A 21,568-nucleotide genomic window follows, 5' to 3' on the forward strand; every position below is an offset into this window, starting at 1 on the left:
GAAACAGAAGTTACTTTAAAAAAAACTTGGCTAAACAAACACTTAGAGGAACTTCAATGGTCAGCTACAAGGTGGTGTGACTAAGTTTTGTCACACCAAATTTCTAGCTACAATTGATTTAAGCTACAAAATTTCACATTGATGGGTTACAATACATTATAGCTCCCTATAATAGTTAACTAGGTTTTAGGCACGGGAGACGCCCCGCGTTACTACATAAATAACATTTACACTTATACATTTTTTTTAAATGATAACATGAAATATGTAATATCTTAGTGGTAAAATATTTATTACTCCCTCCGTATTTTAAAAGTAGATACTCTTTGATTGCTATATAATTTTAGAAAAGTGAGTTAAATTTATTAAAATAAGTTGAAAGTGATAATGTGTGAATTATTTTAGTAAATAGACGAGGTGAGTAAGATTTTAGGACGATAAAGAAAGAAATATTAATATAATTGTAAATGGGACCACTAGCGTTGCTCTTCTAAAGCCATCCCCTAATTTCCTCCTCCCCCACAACACCACCTAAAAGATTCGGTTCTTCACTTCTATCTATCATAATCCGCTGATAACGGTTAACTTCAATCCCAGGTTACGTTAATTTCACACCTATACTGTTAATTTTCTTGTTTCCACTAATACTATTAAGCAGTTTTAGTTTCTATTTTACATCAATTTCAATCTCACATTTCTGTTCTTAGGAATTAGGATTCTGTATGATTTGATTTTATCATTTACCGAGTAGAATCAAAAGATTGATTGAAATCTAGGGTTTAAGAGAGTTTTTTTTTTTTTTTGTTTTGTTGTCGTTGCTTAATCTTTGAATTCCGGAAATTTGAAATTTTAGACGACGTTGTTCTTCTATGTTGATAGTGTTAGACTCTTAGTTTATGATGGGGAATGTTAAATTACCTCAATGGCTAAAGGAATTGCCGTTAGCGCCGGAATTCCGGCCGACAGAAACCGAATTTGCTGACCCAATTGCTTATATTTCAAAAATTGAGAAAGAAGTTGGTGGTTTTGGTATTTGTAAAGTGATTCCTCCATTGCCCAAACCATCAAGAAGATACGTTTTCAACAACCTGAACAAAACTCTTTTGAGAAGTCGTGAATTGGGTTTGGATGTGAATTTTAAAGAAATGGGTGATTCATCGAAGAGGGTATCTCAGGACAAGAGAAATAATAACGAGAATAGAGCTGTATTCACCACCAGGCAACAAGAATTGGGGAAAGAAGGAAAGAGAAGCAGGGGCGAGGTTGATGCCTCACAACCGGCTGCACAAAAGCAAGTATGGGAAAGTGGGGAGTTCTATACACTGGAACAGTTTGAATCTAAGTCGAAAGAATTTAGGCGGAGTGTATTAGGTACGGTTAAGGAAGTTGCTCCTTTAGCTATTGAGGCATTGTTTTGGAAAGCCGCTTCAGAGAAGCCTATGTATGTAGAATATGCAAACGATGTTCCAGGTTCTGGTTTTGGTGAACCAGAGGGATTGTCGGGTTACCTTCGTGCATGTAAAAAGAGAAGGAAAATGTGTGGTCAAGGTCATGGAGGAAGTTCCTACCGGAGACAACGGGGTGTAAACGATGCATCAGTACTATGTGCTGGGGTAAAAGGTGAAGTACCAGTACCGTGTTCAAGTACACTTGTAGAGCTAGAAAAGGAAAGTGTTGATCTACCAACATCATCGCCAGATGAAATCTCACAATCTACTAAACTGAAAGCTGATCCCGAACTCGAAGGTACTGCTGGATGGAAGCTGTCAAACTGTCCTTGGAACCTACAAGTAATTGCTCGCTCTGCTGGCTCACTCACTCGTTTTATGCTGGATGATATTCCTGGTGTAACTTCCCCAATGGTTTATATTGGTATGTTGTTCAGTTGGTTTGCCTGGCATGTTGAAGATCACGAGCTTCATAGCTTGAATTTTCTGCATACCGGCTCACCAAAGACATGGTACGCAATCCCTGGGGAATATGCTTTTGCTTTTGAGGATGTTATACATAAACAAGCTTGTGGAGGAGATGTTGACCACTTGGGTATGTTATTTTTATATGGTTCTGCTATCAGCATCATCTTTGTTATATATTTTTTGTTTGTTTTGGTGTGATTATGGTTAGATTATTATATTCATGATTTTAAACCAATTTCAGCAGCATAAAATGTAATCACATACTTGGCTTCTGGAATGTGTTTAACATGGGGCAACTTTATGGGACAGGTTAAATACTTCATTGTCATTTCCCCCATGCTATAACTAAACAAACATTGATTAATAAAGTGTAATTAAATAATAATCTGTATGGATATTGAGGATGGATTATGATGTTGGCATGTAGCTGTTTGAGTGATGGTAATTGTGGTTGCATGAGCTTCTTACTGATAGAGTGATAGCAATACCTTTCTGCACTTGAAAATATTGGCATGTATAAAGGGATTTGGACCTAAAGGTATTAATGTATTATATATTTATATGTGATGGAGTTAAGGAATTATGGCCTTTGGGCACTAGCTTAGTTTAAAAAGGCACAAGGGCTCTAAGGCGCACAAGGGTCATGGAGCCTAGGCGCAAGGCGCAAGGCTCAGGCGCGCGCCTTTTGGGTACGAGGCGCACATAATTTCCTAATAAACCTTAAAATTCGATATAGAACAAAATTAACACTATTTATACTCAAAACAATATAATACTATTCGAGTGCCATATTTTCTTGCCGGTTCATAAGCATCGTGTGAGCCCGTCGTTTGAGTGCCAGAATTAGAATCTTCCATAGTAATTACAAGTTGGAAATATGAAAATTAACTCATATTATGCTATTGCCACTACCCAAAAAGCTTAGGTTGTAGAGATATGACCGTTGATAGGTCACATGGGGTGTGTTTATGTCATTAAAAAAGAAAAACAAAAAGATCCACGTCAGCCCGAAGACTGAAGGCGCACAAGGCTCTGCGCCTTGCGCCTTACCTAAGGCGCACAAAGGCGCGCGCCGGAGAGTTGAAGGCGCTAAAGGCTGAGCCTAGGTGAGCCTTGCGCCTTTTTTTTAAACTAAGGGTACTAGTTAGACACCAGATCTTTTTAAGTGAAAGATACGATGGGACATCACCAGGTTGATGTGTGTAAGTGGTAAGAGAAATGTTGGACTGTTGGGACATTCTTTGGTACTGGGTTATGTAGGCATTTATGAACTATGTTACTCGGACACGGGTGTGGATTCGAGTGTCGGACCCGGTAAAGTTAAAATTTCAAGACACGGGACCCTGTCCTAATTTTAGACACGGATATTGGGACATGGAAAAAATTTACTAGAAAAATTAATTCATTAAAGAAAAAGAAAATAAGAATTAATTTCTTTTGAAAAAAAGAATTGAATAAGTTTTCTGAAAGCAGCCCGATGCTTTAAACAAAAAACAAAGTGAAATTTATTCCTAATTAACAGATCTAGGGTTAATGAAAAATAGATTGGAAATTTTCTTAAAGCAGGGGCTGACCAGCCATGTCTGACTGACCGGCCAAGGATCCGGTACGGATTCCATACCCGGATCAGTGTCGTGTCGGGTCGACACGGGTATGAGCCCAAAAGAGAAATGTCGAAGTAACACAGTTTATGAACTAAGGGAGACATTATTGTTGGGCTGTTGGTGATGGACACTGTTCAGAATTTTTAACCTGTGTGAAAAATTGATGTCTTATGAGGACATAAGAGTATGGTATCAGAAAGTGATGTATCTCTCTCTACCGCTAACTTTCGCTTGTTTCAAGAGGAGCTAACATCTAGTTTAAATTTCCATGGAGAAATGATCGTTGTATCGGTTGACTTTGGTAGTTGAAAATAATATGAGTTAAATTGAGATTCCCATTTTGCACTCCATTCTCTTATATTGAATTCTTTAGAGGATTCCTTGTCCTCTATGCTTATACTACTTAACTACTATGCTATTTTGTTTAACTATAATACTAACTTTGTTTACTATGCTATTTTGTTTACTAACTTTACTTAACTACTTAACTACTTTGGTTCCATGCACGTTCTGCTTCTACATGTGCCTCTGGTTCATGGTGGTTGTGTTTTTGTTGTTTGACCAATCTGTTGAGAATAGTGTCTGACAACAGTACCAGTATAAGCTCATAGTGGGTCAGAGAGAGTGTCCAATCCTCTTTATACTTATACTTCCTCTCTCTCTATAATAAGTAATAAGTAAGAGGTGCATTCCAAAGACACGAAAAGAGGGGGTCAGCCATTGTACAGTAGTAAAGTAGATTACTAAAACTATGTAGCAAATTGCGTTCCATAGCCGTTTTGCTTAGAAAAGCGAATCAAGACTTAGGTAACACCGGGGGTGGGTAGGTCTCAGTAGTTTAGCGACAGTTCTTAAGACAGTGATGAGTTTAGAAGCTCGGTCTTAAGAGAGTTGACGTGTGAACTAGGAGAAGGCCTCCAATGATACGTGATCTTCTGAGTTGAGAAGCCCGCTGCGTTCTTGAGAAGGTATGGGTTGCGTACTACACAATCTGGGAGATGCATATGGGGATGTGAACTACAATGTATATGTAGTGATTGTTGATTGATTGGTGATTCGTACTTGGTTAAGTAAAGGGTTTTGGACGTGTATGTTGAACAATTTTGTTGTTTTAGTTTCTGGGTTATGGAGTACTTCGTTTCATAAATATGATTCACATAACCCTTTTTCCACTGCACGTGATGATGGTGTTTTGCCTGACCCCCTAGAAATTACAAGGAAGAAATCATATATCCAATGTCACAAATTGGCTTCTTGCATGCCAAAGGCCTTCATGGCTGTGATAGTCTTGCCTTGGCTGTGACATTGAGTGAGAATGGAGCATCATCATCGGAAATTGAGCTTGGTTGTAGCCATCCATGTGTCATGACTTAGACACCATTACATCGTGGCTGACTGGCTGTGGCACATGGGCAGAAGCATACGGAGATAAGGAATGTCTAATTGGCTGTGGCACATGAGCACCTGGACTTTGCTAGCAGTTAGTTAAAGCTAAGGGTTCAAGAGGTTTCCAAAACATTTTTTATGACTCATAATACCCATGATTCAAATGCCATGAATATCAGATAGCAAACACAATTGTTATCCTACACTTGGTAGAATGTGATGCCATGGTACACACCAAGTATTGTTCCTTATGACCCCATAAACCATCACAAGCCAATCTTAAATCTTCAATCAAACCAATGCTTGTTTAAGGCCTGGAATCTAACTCCTAACAACGCGTTATTTTTCAAATGTAAGTAGTTCATTAAAATGATTCGCTATAACATCATAATGCTACATGAGAATCCTCACCAATTTAAGATCGATCGATCGTGCGCACTGATACTCCATCACTCCATCAGTCATCACAAAGAAAAGACCACAATATACCCTCAAAGGCGTTGAGAGTTGTGATGGCATTTCTCCTTTTGCAGGCTTGTTACTTTGTTTTTTTTTTCATAATGTATCTTAAGTAAGTAATCTCAAACATGCAACAATCAAATGGAATGACATGGAATAAGTTATTGTTTTGGCATTACCTACTTCCCTACTGGTTTCCATTTTCTTTCTCATTGTGTGGATTCTCTTATCGGTTAAGCTATGTACTGTTGTAACTCAGGTGGTTGTCTCTTGCACAGCTGCACTGAAACTTCTTGGTGAGAAAACCACTCTTTTGTCACCTGAGATGGTTGTTGCTTCTGGCATTCCATGTTGCAGGTATGTTCATTTATTGTTCTGATTCCCGATCTTAGAATTCTAGCTGCTTCATTGTATGTATATATGTTGTTTTCTATGTTATATTATGCTGCCCATTTTTCTTAATATTTGTTTCAAATTGAATGCCATCTTTTGTAGGTTGGTACAGAACCCTGGTGAATTTGTAGTGACGTTTCCAAGGGCTTATCATGTAGGATTCAGTCATGGTAATCAGTTTACAAAATTGTTTTAAAAATCTTTTCAAATCATATGTTTTAGTCAGCAGAAGTTTCCAACCATGTATAGAGCCTTTCAAGAATATATGTATCTTGTTATGTGTCAATATTGAACTTTTTCTATGGCTATATTGAGTCTACTGTTGATCTCAATATTACATTTTGGCCTGTACATATGACTGTGCTCTACATTTCTGTTATGAGAAAGTCATGCCACCAAATTACTTCCGTAGATGTTGTGGCTCATGGCTACAAAAAATTCGCCACTTTTTGTCTAGTTTGCAAACAATAATTTTAGATAAGGAAAATTACTTAATGTAATAGTTACTGGTAGTTGAGCCCGTGCGTTGCCTGGGTTCTCATGGGTTGGTTGTATTTTAGTATTCTTTTCTATAGTAAGTAATTTGTTTGCTTATTATATATTTGGTATTAGTATTTTTTTGACATGAGGTTATATAGTATTTTCATATCTATGGGAATTCAGATAATCATGACTGGATATGTAATCATATTTTTATTGTAACTCATACCGCCTCCATTTTTAGTTTTAAAAGGCCCAAGGAGAAAAAGTAACTGGACCCTAGGCGAAGGCGGGCTCCTTTTTTTTTGACAAGGCGCACATATATATATATATATATTTTTTTTTTTGTGGTGTTTATATTTTTAAAAAATTCAAAATAGTATTACTTGTTATCACAAAGGGGTAAAATAGTAAATATATCAATACCTTTTGGTGAAGAAAAAAAGTAGAAAGGGGACTAAGGATTGGAGCCTTATACTGTAAGGCACTAAGGCACTTAAGCACTGCTTGGGAAAAGGCGCATAAGGCGCGCGCCGTCTGTAGGTGCTTGCTCTAGGACTTTCCCTTTGAGCCTAGGCGCGACGCGCTTTTTAAAATTAAAGTAGTAGCAAGTGGGTTGTTGTGAAGTCAGTAAGAAAGAGAAATAAATGAGTTGAGGTGGTAGGAAAGAGAAATAAATGTGTGGAGCCTTGGAGGTGGGTAGGAGATAGAAATAAATGTGTGGAGCCTTGGAGGTGAGTAGGAGAGAGAAATAAATGTACGGAGGTGTGTAGGATAGAGGAATAAATTAGCGGAGGTGGGGGCCAAATGGGGGGTGTAAGGGTGTAAAGTGGTGAAAATTGTGCCAAAATAGGAATAAAGTAGAAGCAAATCTATCTTTCAGGAACAAAGGGAGTATTTATTTTATAACACTCAGCTATGTTTTCATATTTAAATGATTCTCATAAGTTGCATGTAAAGATTTTTCAAATCAAAAAGGAAAATGTACAAAAAATAATCCAACATTTGTCCGTTCTTGTAAAAACAGTACCATCTTTGATTAACTCAGGAATAATCCAGTTTGAGGGGGATATCTTCCCAAAATAGTACATTTTACCTAAAACCTTAGTAGCAAGTCAATTTTTTTTTTAAAGATGCGGGGTTGTGGAGTTTTAGAAGACATGACAAAGGTTCGATTATTTTTACAAATTTCCAATTAAATGGATCTTATTTAAAGCATATTTCAAGCTCTTTTCAATTGTATAAAAGATAGTGAGATATGTCGATTTTACATTGGAGAAACAAAAGATCTTCCTGAGCTTAGTAAAGACACTAAGGAGTGTCTTTTGTTTAATTGGGAAGAAACATGACATTACTCTTACAACCCACTTGGTAGCCTGCCATAAATTATGTCTATGAGAATGAATTTGTATGTAAATTTGTAAGGAAAATCAATATCCATTCCCATGGTAATGCTAGTTCACTCAATATTATCTCTTATTTCTTTATAAATTTCCATTTCCATCTATTAACATTTGGGGAGTGGTATTAGGTGGGAATGCAAATTTATGAAGAAAAACACAAAGTTTGAGACAAAATTTCATTACCATGGAATGTTATTTTATTGTCAAAAAACACTTAGATTTATTACCATTCCCACCATTTTTTTACCGGCTACCAAACAGGCCTTTAAGTGGCTTTGAAATTTCTCTTTTTATGAGTTTTTGATGGCCAGCAAACTCACTGTAAAATTGGTTTTGTTAGGGCTAAAGAGTTATTTCTTGGGAAATTATACCCTATATTGATCTTAATCATTTAATCATAAATAACGTTATTAATGGCTTAAGGCTAAGTGTTTATTAATAAAGTTTCTATTCAGAAGGTGATGGGAGTTCATTTTGATCATAAAGCTTCATTACCTTTTGCTTCAGTTCCTATTTTGACACATTTCATAGTTTGAAAAAATACTGTTGCTCTATTATGCTACTGGATGGTGGAGAGTGTAATTATGTTTTTCCACACTTTGTGCGACATCACTGGGTTAAGTTATTACAAATGTCTTTTAGTGCATCAGTTTGATGTGTTAGTGGACATGCTGCCATCATGCTGTGTGAGAGGAAAGTGAGGGAGGGAGGCCACGGCCAAGGCCAACCCATTCCAACTTAATGATGCCATGATCCATGATGTATAAGAAGTTCAAAAAGAATATGAACATAAATTTGAAGTGGGAAGGGTATATAGGGAGCAGAAATTGACCAAGTGATGCAATAATGTCCAAGAACAAAAGGAAAATAAAAAAGTAAATACAAGTTTTGCTTTTGTATTCTTTCCTCATAGTTATGGTTATTTAATATAAATCTTGCACATGACACCATATTAGTTATGAATATGTTGATATTTTGAAAATACATATTGAGATGACTCTAACAAGATCTCACATGATAAGATTTTAATACATGTAATTGCGGGAATTTACGGTCAAAGTTTTTCAAGTTTGGGCACATTTTTCAATACGTAAAAACTTAGTGAAAAGGAGGTAGTATATCTTGTATACTTGAGGTGGCATATTAGTCTTTCATGCTTAAGTTCTCTGTACTTTCACTGAATCCGTTGGTTGTAAATTGTGTAGGTTTTAACTGCGGAGAAGCTGCCAATTTTGGCACTCCTCAATGGCTCACCATAGCGAAGGAAGCTGCTGTGCGCCGGGCAGCCATGGATCATTTACCAATGCTGTCCCATCAGCAACTGCTATACTTGTTGACTATGTCTTTTATTTTAAGGTCAGCAACTTTTTAGCTGATTTCTGCCTCTCCTGCAATTTTTGTTAAACTGTTATATAGTGGTTCGGATGGACTATATTTGCCCTGTTTTGAGTTTTTGTCACACCCTGAACAAAGTATGTAAGTTGTTTTGCCATTGCACTGAAAGGTCAAGCTAAGAATAAAAATATAAGATGTATCACACAATTCCGTGTTACTACTTTGATGCTTTTTAAGAGACCTCTGTAGGAAGGATTTAGGACCAACAACAACAACAACGTCAAAGCCTTAATTCCCATAGGACGGGGTTGGCTTCATGAACTAAATATTTCATCTCTGGTAGTCGTCAACAAAGATCCTCTTTCTTCATTCACTTCTATCTAGTTGTATACTCTCCTGTATATCAAAGTGGGTAAACTTTCATATTTATGCCAACCGTATCTGTTTCAGTTCAAAAGGGTCATTTCAACGATATCCCTATAGTTACATAGATGTTCTTTTAGATCTTTGATTGGAAAGGAATTGTCTGGTGACTCTGGTCTACTAGTTAATAACAAATAAGTACTAAAGGATACTTAATGAGAGAGTGGTTCTATTGTAATCAAAAGTTGAGAAATAATCTGTTGGAACTTCAGACTTTGGTCTAGTAAACGGTGGGTCAAGCTAATGTGACATAAGTTTTTCTTCTGTTAGTTGGTTCGTCCTTGATCACTCATTCACCCCTTGACTTATATCTGAAGTACTTTAATAAGAAAGCCATCCAACCTTCGTTGCCTTGTACTTTTCTTATATTTCGTTGTATTTTTCTTATCTACGTTTTCTAGAACTTTTCTTTTAAGTTTCTAAGGCTTTAGATAAGATTATTATGTTTCTGTCATTCCACTGATAATTTTTGGCTAATTCAAAATGAACCTCTATGAGGGGGATGAACCAATACCTCTCACTAGAAGTTGCCTTTGCTTAATCACTAGCGTTGTTGTAAGCCTTTATAGATATGTGCTGTCGCTTGTTTTTAAGCTTTCTTGCCTCAACAAAATCTCTCGAACAGATACACTCGCGTCGTCTGCCCCACTTGTTCGATCGGCGCCCGCGTCCTATTCTTGTCGCCAATAGACAAGAGCGCTCATTTTCAGAAACCTTGCTCGCTCGTGCTTCACGATCCCCTCTGAATTCGTTCCGCACCTACCGCCCAATAGGTAGGAGCGCGCCACACGATCCGGTTCCCAAAACATTCGGACCGTAACAATGCAGCTCATGCCTGTCTATTACTTCCTTCATTCTTTTTCAGTTGACATGTATTCCTTTCAAGGAAGTTCTTTTTTACTTGACCTGTTTCCTTTTTGGGAAAATTTTGTAATGTAAAATTCTTATTTTAGTATTTTACCCTTATTTAAACATCACTCTCCTCTCTCCTGGTCAGTCAGCCAGTCACCTCCACCAACAGAAGCCGCCACCCTCACTCTCCTCTTCACCGCCACTGCCTCTCTTCTCTCCCCTCTAACACAATATCTTCCCTTTCTCTCCCCCTCCATCGCAGCAGCAACCGCCACCCTCTCTCCTCTCCTCTGCCACTACCACCTCCACCCTCCTCTTTTCCCTTAACCCTAACCGCAACAACCCAATGCAATTTATCAAAAGCGAGGCCGTGATGGTCAGATTTGGCCGGAGGTTCCAGATCTAAAACTACCATAGGCAAGTCCTACCTCCATGCCCTCGATTTTATGAAAAATATGCTCATGTGCGAACTTGGGGATGGGTGCTGCTATGGATAGAGGCGCTTCAGGACTCCATACTCGGGTTCATGTGCGAAATTGTTGCTATGCCATGCACTGTGCGAATTTGTGTTGAAATGCTGCTATATGTGCGAATTTGTGTTGAAATGCCAAATCCATTCTTTAACTTCAAAATATTGGTGGTGCTCTGTCATAATGGTGTATCTGTGGAGGAGACATGATGGTGGTCTGTCATGACTGTCAATTTGGGAGAAGGGTGGGTTAGTGGTAGGCTTTTTTTTTGTCTTTTGCTTTCTTAATGCATCCTCCTAAGTATGTGAGCCTATTTCAACGGGTCAAGAAAAATGGAGGTAATGTCTTTTATTATTATTGATAGCCCTGAAGTACGGAATTTCATGGCAGGGTCCCAAGAGCCCTGCTTCCAGGTGTACGGAGTTCTCGTTTGAGAAATCGCCTGGAGGAAGAACGAGAGCTTTTGGTTAAAAAAGCTTTTATTGAAGATGTTATAAACGAAAACCATCTATTGAATACTCTTCTAGGAAAAGATTCTGCATTTCGTGCTGTGTTATGGCACCCTGATTCACTGCCATCACTTGCCAGAGACTCCTTATCACAAGCGGGAACCATTCTGGATGTGTCTGTCCCAACTTACAAGGGTGGGGATGAGGATATTCACCACCTAACCACATACAGGAGATCTTTAAATGGCTTGTATCTGGACAGTAATGATGTTTTGTCTGACTTTCAAGTTGACTCTGGAACCTTGGTGTGCGTGGCTTGTGGAATTCTTGGATATCCAATTATGTCAGTGGTTCAACCATCAAAGACAGCATCAAGGACAAATTTGTCTTCTGAGAAGATGTCTCTATTTGGGGCAGTTCGCAGTTCACGACAACAAGCTTTATGTCACATTCAATGCCGCGGTAAGATCTCTTTTCCCGGTATGACATTATAATATTTAGTTATAACATGATTATTTTGAACCGCCTTGTGTTCCCCTTTATTATTGCATACAACACGACAAAAAAGTTGTTTGAATGGTATGTTGCATTGTGGTGAGCTCTTCAGTTAATTTCTTTTTAGTCTCTTCCTTTCTCGTTACCTATCTGGAGGCTTTTATCTTGAGCATTGGAAGCGCCAGGTGGGATTGCCTTGTCACAATAGAATTTAGGAAAGAAACACCAAGGTAACCCTGTTAGACTCATTTACATTACCAAATGTGCCTTTCCACACAATTCAAACTTAACAGATGGTTATAATATGTAAATCAAACTTAACTTTTTCCACACAATTCAAAATTTTCAAATCTTCATACCATTGGAAAGAGTTTGAAATATGTTTTAAACTAAGATCAATTTATCATATACTTACACTGTAGTTACGCAACCTATAAAACTAAGGATATTTTGAATATAAAAATGATGTCACATGATTATTTTTATTCTTCATTTGTTTATTGTACGGGTTCAAAGCGAGTTTTGATGATTTGCTGCTATCTAGTGAGATTTTATTGTTAATTAAGGCCCTGAGTTCGGCTGATTTTGAGTTACTTCTTACACACTAAGTTAAGATAACTTCCAATAAGATAAAATAAGTTTTGATAAGATAAGACAAGTTCAGAGTAAATAAGTTCCTTTGAGGGGATTTCACACACAAGTAAGTTTATTTCAAACAAAATAAGTTCTTTTCTTAGTTCAGATAAATTAAATAAGTTCAATTAAGCTAAGATAAATTTTGATAAACATTATGACAAAATAAGTTAAATAGAACGGAGCCTAATACAATTTCTACTTTCTTGTATATTCTGATGTATACTGGTGAAGTCAGCATCATAGGTAAGTATGTCCTATGCTGAACTTTCTTTGGCCTTCTCTAAAATCCTACTGTTTTTGTTGTTAAAAATTACAATAGCAAGTGTTTTTTTTTAATGTAGCCTATGTTATAAGTCACGTGTAATGTTTAGTCTAAAAGTACCGTCTTATTTGTTGCAGATACCAATAATGATGGGACCTGGGATACTTCTCGGTTTCTGAGACCGAGGATTTTCTGCTTGGAGCATGCTGTTCAAATTGAAGAGTTATTAAGACCCAGAGGTGGAGCAAATATGCTTGTAATCTGCCATTCTGGTATGCTGGTCTTTTGTGTTTTTTTGTATCATCATCGTTGGTGCAGAATATTGCTTTCAACTTCTTCTTAAGCTAATAAGAAACTTGTGTAGTTTTCATCACTTGCTTGTATTTCGTCTGCTACAGCCTCACCACTAGTCTTGTTAGGGGTTTAGTTCTGTACATGTGGACCTCAAGATCATTTCAGCAAAATGAATGTAAGAAGTTCACAAGCATCTTTGCAAAGTGCTTGTGTGCTTGATGTGCACATCTTTTACCTTTCTCGTTGCTCTGGTGACCTTTGAATCTGGGAGCATTTCTTGTTCTTCAAAACCAAGATTATGACATTCTTCTAGATCACTAATATCTATTTTTATCAGATTGCCTGACATACTCAAAGCGTGAAATTTGCGAAGATGGGGTTCTTTCTTGCTTCAGATTTCACTCTGATATCTGCTCTATTGCCTCTTTATACTGCAGATTATCAAAAGATCAAGGCAAATGCTGCAGCTGTCGCTGAAGAACTCAGAACCACATTAAATTACAAAGAGGTTACGCTTGATTTTGCTTCTCCGGAAGAACTGAAACTAATTGATAGGGCGATTGATGATGAACAACTTACTGACTTCCAAGAAGACTGGACAACAAAACTTGGAATCAACTTACGGTTTAGTGTCAAGACCAGAAGAGACTGTCTCCCAAAGAAGATTGAGCATGCGCTGAATATTGACTATTTACTTTCCATTATGGCTCCTGATTCAAGGATTTCAAATATCAAATGGTGTTCCAGAAAATCTAGGACAAAACGAGTGTCAAACCATAGAACTCTTGCAACATACTGTGATGGGAATTTCTCTAAGAAGGATGAGATCATTCATATTTCCAATTCGAAGGAAATAAAAGGAAAGATACTTCTTCAATATTCTAGGAGGAAGTACAGGAATAAATCAAGAAATATTTCAGGAGCGAAACATGCCTTAGGGTGTAGTATGGAATGCTCAACGGAAGGGACAGATGCTGATTGTGGAAAGATTATTGATCACAATGAACAGGACACGTCAGGGACTCCCTGTTTCAAGATTGTAGAAGGAGATTCTGAAGAATTTGACACTTCTGAAATACGTGTTGTGGAATGTAAGGAAGTTGAGACTCCTACGGGAAACAGGGAGCCTGCTAGTAACAGAACTTCCGGAGCGGTAATAATTGAAACTTGTACATCAGCGTCAAGTGATTCCAATTTTCTCAGGATTGCAGGGGTGGTTGAAGAGCCTAATTTAGCAAGCGAAGACTTGGATACTGAGAATTGTTCTAGTTCACTTGCTTCTGCTATGCCAGATGCGAGGAAGTCAAGTAATGCTGGAAAGGACATTGGAAGTCAACACGTCTGTACAGCTAAAGCAAGTGGTCTTACAATAATGTGCAGGCCTGAAGAGCTAAATGATGATCAGACTGGTGGAGATCTCAGAGCAGGCAGCATCTCAGATCATGCATTGTGCATAGCTTATTCCCCAGAGATTACTGGAAGTTCAGTCCCTTGCAAGAAGCTTGAGGTTTATGCTAATCCAGCTTGTAATATGACAGAAAACTTAGGGGGGAGTGAGACTTGCAAACATGATGCTACTATGATGGAGGTAGATATGTGTAACCTGCCTAAGGATAACCTCACTGGTAGTTCTCAAACTGGTGCGTGGGCTTCTTCATTGTCGAGCACGTGTAAAAAACAGGATAACAAATTGGCTAATGCTAAAATGACTTGTGGTGATAGAAGAAAAAAACAAGCGCTGCACATTGAAGCCTATAAAAGCTATGTAAGAAGTCCATGTGAAGGCCTAAGGCCAAGAAAGAATAAAGACGATTCAGTTGATATGGTTGAAATGACCTCAGAAAAAGCTCCGACCAAGAAGCTTAAAGAATCTTTGGTCAGTTCAGCTTCATGCAATCAAGTTGTAGGTAATAAAACTGGTTACAGGTGTAATCTTGAGGGCTGTCGAATACATTTTAGGACAAAGGTTGAGCTTTTATTACACAAGCACAATCAATGCCATCATAAAGGATGTAGGAAGAGTTTCAGGTCCCATAAGTATGTGGTTCTTCACCAACGAGTTCATGATGATGAGAGGCCTCTGAAGTGCACATGGGAAGGCTGTATCATGACTTTCAAATGGGCATGGGCTAGGACTGAGCACTTTAGACTGCATACTGGTGAACGTCCTTACCAGTGTAAGATTAAAGGGTGTGGCCTTACTTTCAGGTTTGTGTCTGACTACAGTCGTCACAGACGGAAAACTGGGCATTATGCAAACCAATCTACCAAGTGAGGCATGCTTTGTTGATTTCAGAAGCTAGTTTTTGTAGTGAAGATGATACCAATTCGGCCAATTACAAGATATGTACAAACTAGTTATACATTTTGCTGTAGCATTTACGTGTAAAATCCTTCATTCTTCTTGAGTAGACCAGTGCAATGAAATTGTAGGGTCAGACCCGACCCTCTACTTAAATGGGGCTAGCTAGTCCTTAAAATGTCAACATCATTTTAAGACTAAGTGCGTTTTTATTTTGAGTTCTTTCCGTTGAAGAAACGAATGTAAAAAATGACTATCATCCTCACTCCTCCAGTTCTTTCTCTCTTTCGTCTGCTGTTAAATTTTCAGCGTTAACCCTAAATGATTTCCTCGATTTTTTTTTTAAGTATCTCAGTTATTATATTTTGTAATTTAATAGTCCCACTAGAATCCCTCCAAAATTATTATATTTTAAATTCCCAACTTTTAAAATTTAGGATACCCATTATTTCGTTTCGATGTTATTCTTTTCATTATTAGATTATGATAACAAAATCCTAAATTAAAAATTTGTCGACATTTCTAAGCTAGTTTGAAATTTATCTCAGTTTATGTGATACTAATAATTCAAAATCACTACCTATTCTTTCTTTTATTTTCTTTTTTTTGACGGGAAAACAGTATATATTTCATTCAAATGAGACACTTGTCTGCTTGGACAAGAGATAAAACAGTTGGGGGGCATTCTTCAAGCCATACAAGCTCCTCAAAGGTGAGAGGGGTCTTGGTCATGGCATGGGCCACCTTGTTACAACTTCTATGAATGTGAGAGAAATTACAAGCATAAAAGCAATTAACAAAAGCAGTAATGTCATTCACCATCACTTGGGCAGTTGATTTCTCCTTCATTTTTGCTTGCAGCTGGTACACAAGGTTGAGGCAGTCCTTTCTACTTCCAGCAATCTGAATCCAGCCTCAAAGGCAAGTTTTAGACCATACTGTACTGCTGTGACCTCTGCTTGGAGTACTGACATTGACCCTTTGACGTTTTTCCTTGGAGACAGTAAAATATCACCCACACTGTCCCGTATGATCACACCCAAACCAACCAATCCATCCTTTTTGAGTGCAGCGTCAATGTTCAACTTGACTCGCCCATTCCGTGGAGCTTTCCAGACTGTCCCGTTTTGGTTAGTAGTGGTGGCTTGTTGTTGCTCCCTCCTCAATGCACTATTCGTGCACTCAATAATCTCAAGTCCACCATCTTCTTCTCATGTATCCATTGGTTTTTATAGTTTTGCTATACCAGCATCATTACCAACTCCCAAGCTCCCTTCTCTGTCCATTTGTTCAGGATCATAGCACACCATTCCTTGATATCCTGATTCCATGATGTTATGTCCAGGCGTAGGGGTGACAAACGCCACAGGCACTGAGATTCTATGCACAACAAAGCCATATGGACCACGGTTTCAGCTTGCTCGCCGCAACGTGCACAGATACGATCAACTTGTAGTCCCCTTCGAGCCCAAGGCATCCATTGTTGGGAGGCCATCACTGGAAGCCCTCCACGTGAGACTTTTAACTTTCTGTGGGAACTGTGCAGTCCTGATTCTTCTCCATAATCCTCAGTTCAGGCTCTGATCAGATGTACCAATATTGCCTTTACGTCTCTCAAGCTCGAAATGGTAGGCACTTCTAACAGTAAACTCACCTCTCGTAGTATGGGCCATCAGAGAAAGTCATTTTGTTCGGTTTCAGCTAGGGTCATATTCAAAATGGCTTCACATTCCTCAGCTGTGATGTACCCCTCCAAAGCTTGCAGGTTCCATCAAAGTTCATCTTCACTCCTCTAGTCATAAACCACAATATTAGCCAATTCAGGTGTTGGAGGTGGGGAAAGGATACGTCCTCCCGGTAGCCCCTTAACCCAAGATTATTGGTCTATAGTATTTCGTAGACTTACACACTTTCTTTTTTGAGATAAGGACTACATGGGTATTGTTTATATGATCGATCGGGGCACCATTATTTAGAATATTTAAAACATACTCAGTTACCTCCTCGCCAATAGTGCTCCAATACTTCTTGTAAAAAAGGGCAGACATTCGGTCGGGCCCCGGGGCCTTAGTTGGGTGCATTTGTTTGAGCGCCATCTTAACCTCCTCACTCGTGTACTTGGCTGTCAACAAACCATTCATTTCATCAGTAACTCTTGCTTGCACTTTATCCCCTATGTATTGCATATCGCTGGTGCCCCCCCGTTTTAAAGAGTCCTTTAAAATAGGAGACAAACACGGCTTCTATCTCCTCCTCTTCATCTCTCCAAGTCCCTCCTGAAGGAAATAATGCCCTTGGTCCAAGTATGCATTCTATGATAAGTCTAATAAATGCGGTTCAGTATTAATTAACAAGTTAATAATTCAGTGAGATCAAGTGAGCTGAATGCCTAGCTAGAGGCCGCTTCAGTTCAAGTGGAATTAATGATATTAATCCACAGCTTACTCTTGACTGAACCCGTAGGGTCACACAAATAGTACGTAAACGGATCAAGTATTTAATAGCATTAAATACTCCATCTATGAATATTCGGAACCGACGGATCTTGGTTTCAGTGGGAGCTAAGATCGTCACAGGCAAGGAATGAATACTCCGGAAACGATGATATTGCCGGAAACGGAAATATGGATCGTATCATCCAAGTCGTAGATGTTGCCGGAAACGGAAACATGGTACGTGTCGGAAAATATTATCGGAAATGGAAATATTGCCAGAATCAGAAATATTGCCGGAAACGGAAATATTGTCAGAATCGGAAATATTACCGGAATCGGAAAATAATTCCGGAAACGGAAATATTAAATATTTGTTCGAAACGGAAATTAATTCCGGAATCGGAAATATTAAATATTGTTCGTATCGGAAATGAATTCCGGAATCGGAAAATTTAATCGGAAGCGCATCGTACGAATAAGCATCGGACGAGGCCTGCCGGACGAGGCCCAGCACGAAGCCAGGCCATCGCCCAGCAAGCCAAGCGCGCCGCACAAACAGCCACGCCAGGCCCAGCGCAAGGCCAGGCCCAGCAGGCTGCGCGCAGCGCGCAGCGCGCACAGCGCGCACAGCACGCGCAGCGCGCAGCGCGCGCGGGCGCTGAGTGGGCTGCTGCTCGCGCGCACGCATGGGGCCCATCGTGGCTGCCGTGCGTGTGTGTGCAAGTGTTTGTGTTCGTGCACGTTTCCTAAAACATGCAGAGTTCGGTTAATGATTAAATTCCTAATTCTATTTGATAAATTAATTAAATTAGAGTTCTTGTAGGATTCTAGGTTTAATTAATTTGTATCTGAATAGGATTTCGATTCCCTTTCCATACCGCTATAAATATGAGGCTAGGGCTCATAATTTATAACACAAGTTTCAAAGTATTCAAAGTGAGTTTTTGAGAGAAAAATTCAGTCACACATTTGCCTATAAAGTGCCGAAAATAATAGTACCTTAAGGGCGATTCTAGTTGGTCAATCTTAAGGCGGATCCGGACGTGCTGTGGACTATCTACGGAGGGACGACACTTGGAGTCCTAAAGACTTGTTCTTGTTCGGTTCGGGCGCAGCTAGGGAAGGCACGCAACAAAGAGTATGCATCTAATCTATGCTAAATGATTATGTGTAAATAATATGTTTTCCTGGGTTTATGGTTTTTCCGCATGATTTATGAATTGTCATATGTATCATAACCTAACAGTGGTATCACGAGCCCCTTATTATTTTCATAATCTAAATTGCATGAACATGGTTAAATATTACAAATTTGCAAGAATTAAAAGGGGTGATTAATTTTCGTAATTGTTAATTAATTGCAAATTGCGTTTATTTAATTATACGTACGCAGTTTTTCGGCAGTTTCTTCGTTACTCATCCGAATTGAGTGATTTTTGTGTCAATTCCGCATGTAAAAGGCATTCTAAAATTTTGACAAAAATAGTATTTTTCTGCCGAACCCAGAATTCTCAAATTCGAAGCCTAACTATGACTTTTCGAAGGTTTTAGTTTTTCGAATGCAAAAATTTCGTAAATTTAAGATGTTAAATTAAATATTTGCGATTCTTGTTGATAAATCTTGAATTTTTGATTGACCTACTGCATATGTTTAACAAGTTTGAATGCCTAGTCTTGTTAATTATGCAATCTAATTTGTAATTATGATTAATTTGTTGAAAATTAGAATAATTTAGAATTAATTTGATTTTCATAATTAATTGTAATTTAATTAGAAACCTATGATTAAAAACCACCATAAAAATTGTAAATTTACGATAAATTTTAAATTTTTATGACCTAGACTTGAATCCATAACAATCGGAAATCAATTGGATAATAAATTTTCGATTTTTTGCCCTAAAATTATGAAATTAATATTATTTATTAATTTGTCATTAATTTTAAATATAAATTTTAAATTTTATGCGATTCGTTCATATAACTTGCACGCACGAAGCAATGGACGCTTCGTGTTACCCTTAAGGGGTGTTGTATAATGCGGGCATGCGACGACGAGCAAGGGAGCTCGTCGCCCATGCGGCACGAATGCAATGAGCAAGGGCGTAGTGCACGAGCACAAGGCAGCAGCCCTGCCTTGTGTCGTGTGCCACGACCAATGGACGAATGGGCATGGGCGTAGGGCGAGCCAAGGCAGTCGAGTGTGGGCAGCAAGCGAGCTGCGCCACAACGCGCGCTGCCTCGCACAAGAGCGCGCAGCCTCGCGCGCAGCGAGCGCAAGCTCGCGTGCCACGAGCGCTGCGCCTAGCATTGCTCGCGCGCACAGCGAGCGATGTCGCCCGCCCAGCGAGCGATGTCGCGCGCCCAGCGAGCGATGGCTCGCGCGCCCAGCGAGCGATGTCGCGCGCCCAGCGAGCGATGTCGCGCGCGCACTGCGAGCGATAGCCCGCGTGCGATGAGCGCTGGCGCGCGCAGCGAGCACCAATGCGTGCGGAGGCTTGCGATAGGGATGCAGCAGCTATGCGACGAGCGCATGGGCTGCGCGCACATGGCCAGCAATGGCTGTGTGCGTGCGGCCCATGGGAGTGCAACGCGTAGGGTGTTTGCGTTACGATTAGATCGTTCTGAATGTTTAATTTGAAAATTTCAGTTCACGTAATTTTAATTAATTTTAAAATTAATAATTTAAATTATTTTCTTGGATTTTAATTTTGAATATTATAATTATAATAAATGTTATTTATTCTAATTATTTTACTAAAATTAAAAATCATGAATTAATTTAAATGCGACTGAAATTAAATTAAACTTTTTGGATTCAATTATAAATTTATATGAGCTTTAAATTTTAATTAAATTTGTATGTTTCCGGTTAGACTAGAAATACATTTTTATGTTTAAAATTGGTAAAGCATATGAATTTATTGGTTTAAGTGGGAGCGCTTTTTAGTCATAAACTCTTGATTAGGTCTACAAATCCTTAAGGTTAAAACAACTTGATTAGAATTAATAAGGACTGAATAATTGGTAGATTATTGGTGCCCTTGATTAATTGCTGCAAATGTTTACGTGATGCATAATGTGTTTTACTAACCAGCTATGTGGGCCATTCATGATAATGAATGGGTGAATGGTATATATTGTATATGTACTGTTTTGCAGGTTATGAAGTGACTAGTATGGCCCAAATAGGATAGAAAATATGGTCTGCGTACCATTAATTTGAATGTAATTGGTCTAAAGTACCAAAGTTATTTTTCAATTCAAATATGGTCTGCGAACCATCAAATAGTTGTAATTAGTTATAGCTTATCCTATTTGAAGAAAATGGTGCCTCCCACGGAGATTTTCAAGACGGACTTTGAAGTCAAAGCTTCAAGATGAAGTCGGGCCATACTAGATCACAAATATCTTATGCATGTTTTAAGTTATTTATTGCTTTAAATATGTCTTAAAATGCATGAGATCAAAAGCTTGATTATGTTGCATGATTAAGGATTTTAGTTCACTTAAAATCTAACCAACATAGTAAGAGCCTTAAGTTCCAAACTTAAAAATTGAGTTAAAAGGTGCCATGCCAAAATATACACTTGCTTGGATATCCTTTACATCAATCTAGTAATAGTTTTCGCTCAGCGAGGTGTTACTTATTGGTCCTAAAGGGGCAAGGTACACAAATAATTGTGAGTACATGTTAGTTTTGGTGAAACTCAACGATATAAGTAAGGAGTCCTTTTATGTCGTGGCAAATTCGATAGGTTTACCTAATAAGTTCTTAGACGTACCTATCAACCAAGAATAGTTTCTAGACTATTAGCAAAAGGCTTTTGCTTACCTAAGATGTTCTAGGATTAAGTCGACAAACTGTGCTTAGTTCTTCAATGATTTTAGGATCTTGGAATCATTTTATTCACACCTGCCGGAACACATAATTTGAATAAAATGCTTAATAAACATTGAATTATGCATGTATG

At 38.5% G+C, this 21,568-nt stretch overlaps 1 protein-coding gene across 2 annotated transcripts; it reads left to right on the plus strand.

The window, feature by feature from the left end:
- Positions 1-490: 490 nt before the first annotated feature.
- LOC110804622 (lysine-specific demethylase ELF6) lies at positions 491-15,432 on the plus strand. 2 transcript variants are annotated; one of them, XM_022010222.2, is made up of 7 exons: positions 491-2,043; positions 5,644-5,722; positions 5,861-5,928; positions 8,847-8,997; positions 11,112-11,632; positions 12,701-12,835; positions 13,295-15,432. In XM_022010222.2, exons 1-7 carry the CDS (start codon positions 897-899, stop codon positions 15,130-15,132), a joined length of 3,939 nt encoding a protein of 1,312 aa, XP_021865914.2. In that variant the 5' UTR covers positions 491-896; the 3' UTR covers positions 15,133-15,432. The 2 variants fall into 2 exon arrangements, with proteins under 2 accessions (XP_021865914.2, XP_056696344.1); XM_056840366.1 differs by having other exon boundaries at positions 493-2,043; positions 11,310-11,632.
- Positions 15,433-21,568: the final 6,136 nt, after the last annotated feature.

This window comes from Spinacia oleracea, chromosome 3, assembly GCF_020520425.1.
Source record: "Spinacia oleracea cultivar Varoflay chromosome 3, BTI_SOV_V1, whole genome shotgun sequence".
Lineage (NCBI taxonomy): Eukaryota > Viridiplantae > Streptophyta > Magnoliopsida > Caryophyllales > Amaranthaceae > Spinacia > Spinacia oleracea.

Bases quoted from the DNA above. Each gene is read 5' to 3' on its own strand.
- LOC110804622 (XM_022010222.2), top strand. From the start codon at position 897: ATGATGGGGAATGTTAAATTACCTCAATGGCTAAAGGAATTGCCGTTA. The intron at 5,929-8,846 runs GTAATCAGTTTA...TAAATTGTGTAG, and splicing joins TCATGTAGGATTCAGTCATG to GTTTTAACTGCGGAGAAGCT. The intron at 8,998-11,111 runs GTCAGCAACTTT...ATTTCATGGCAG, and splicing joins ACTATGTCTTTTATTTTAAG to GGTCCCAAGAGCCCTGCTTC.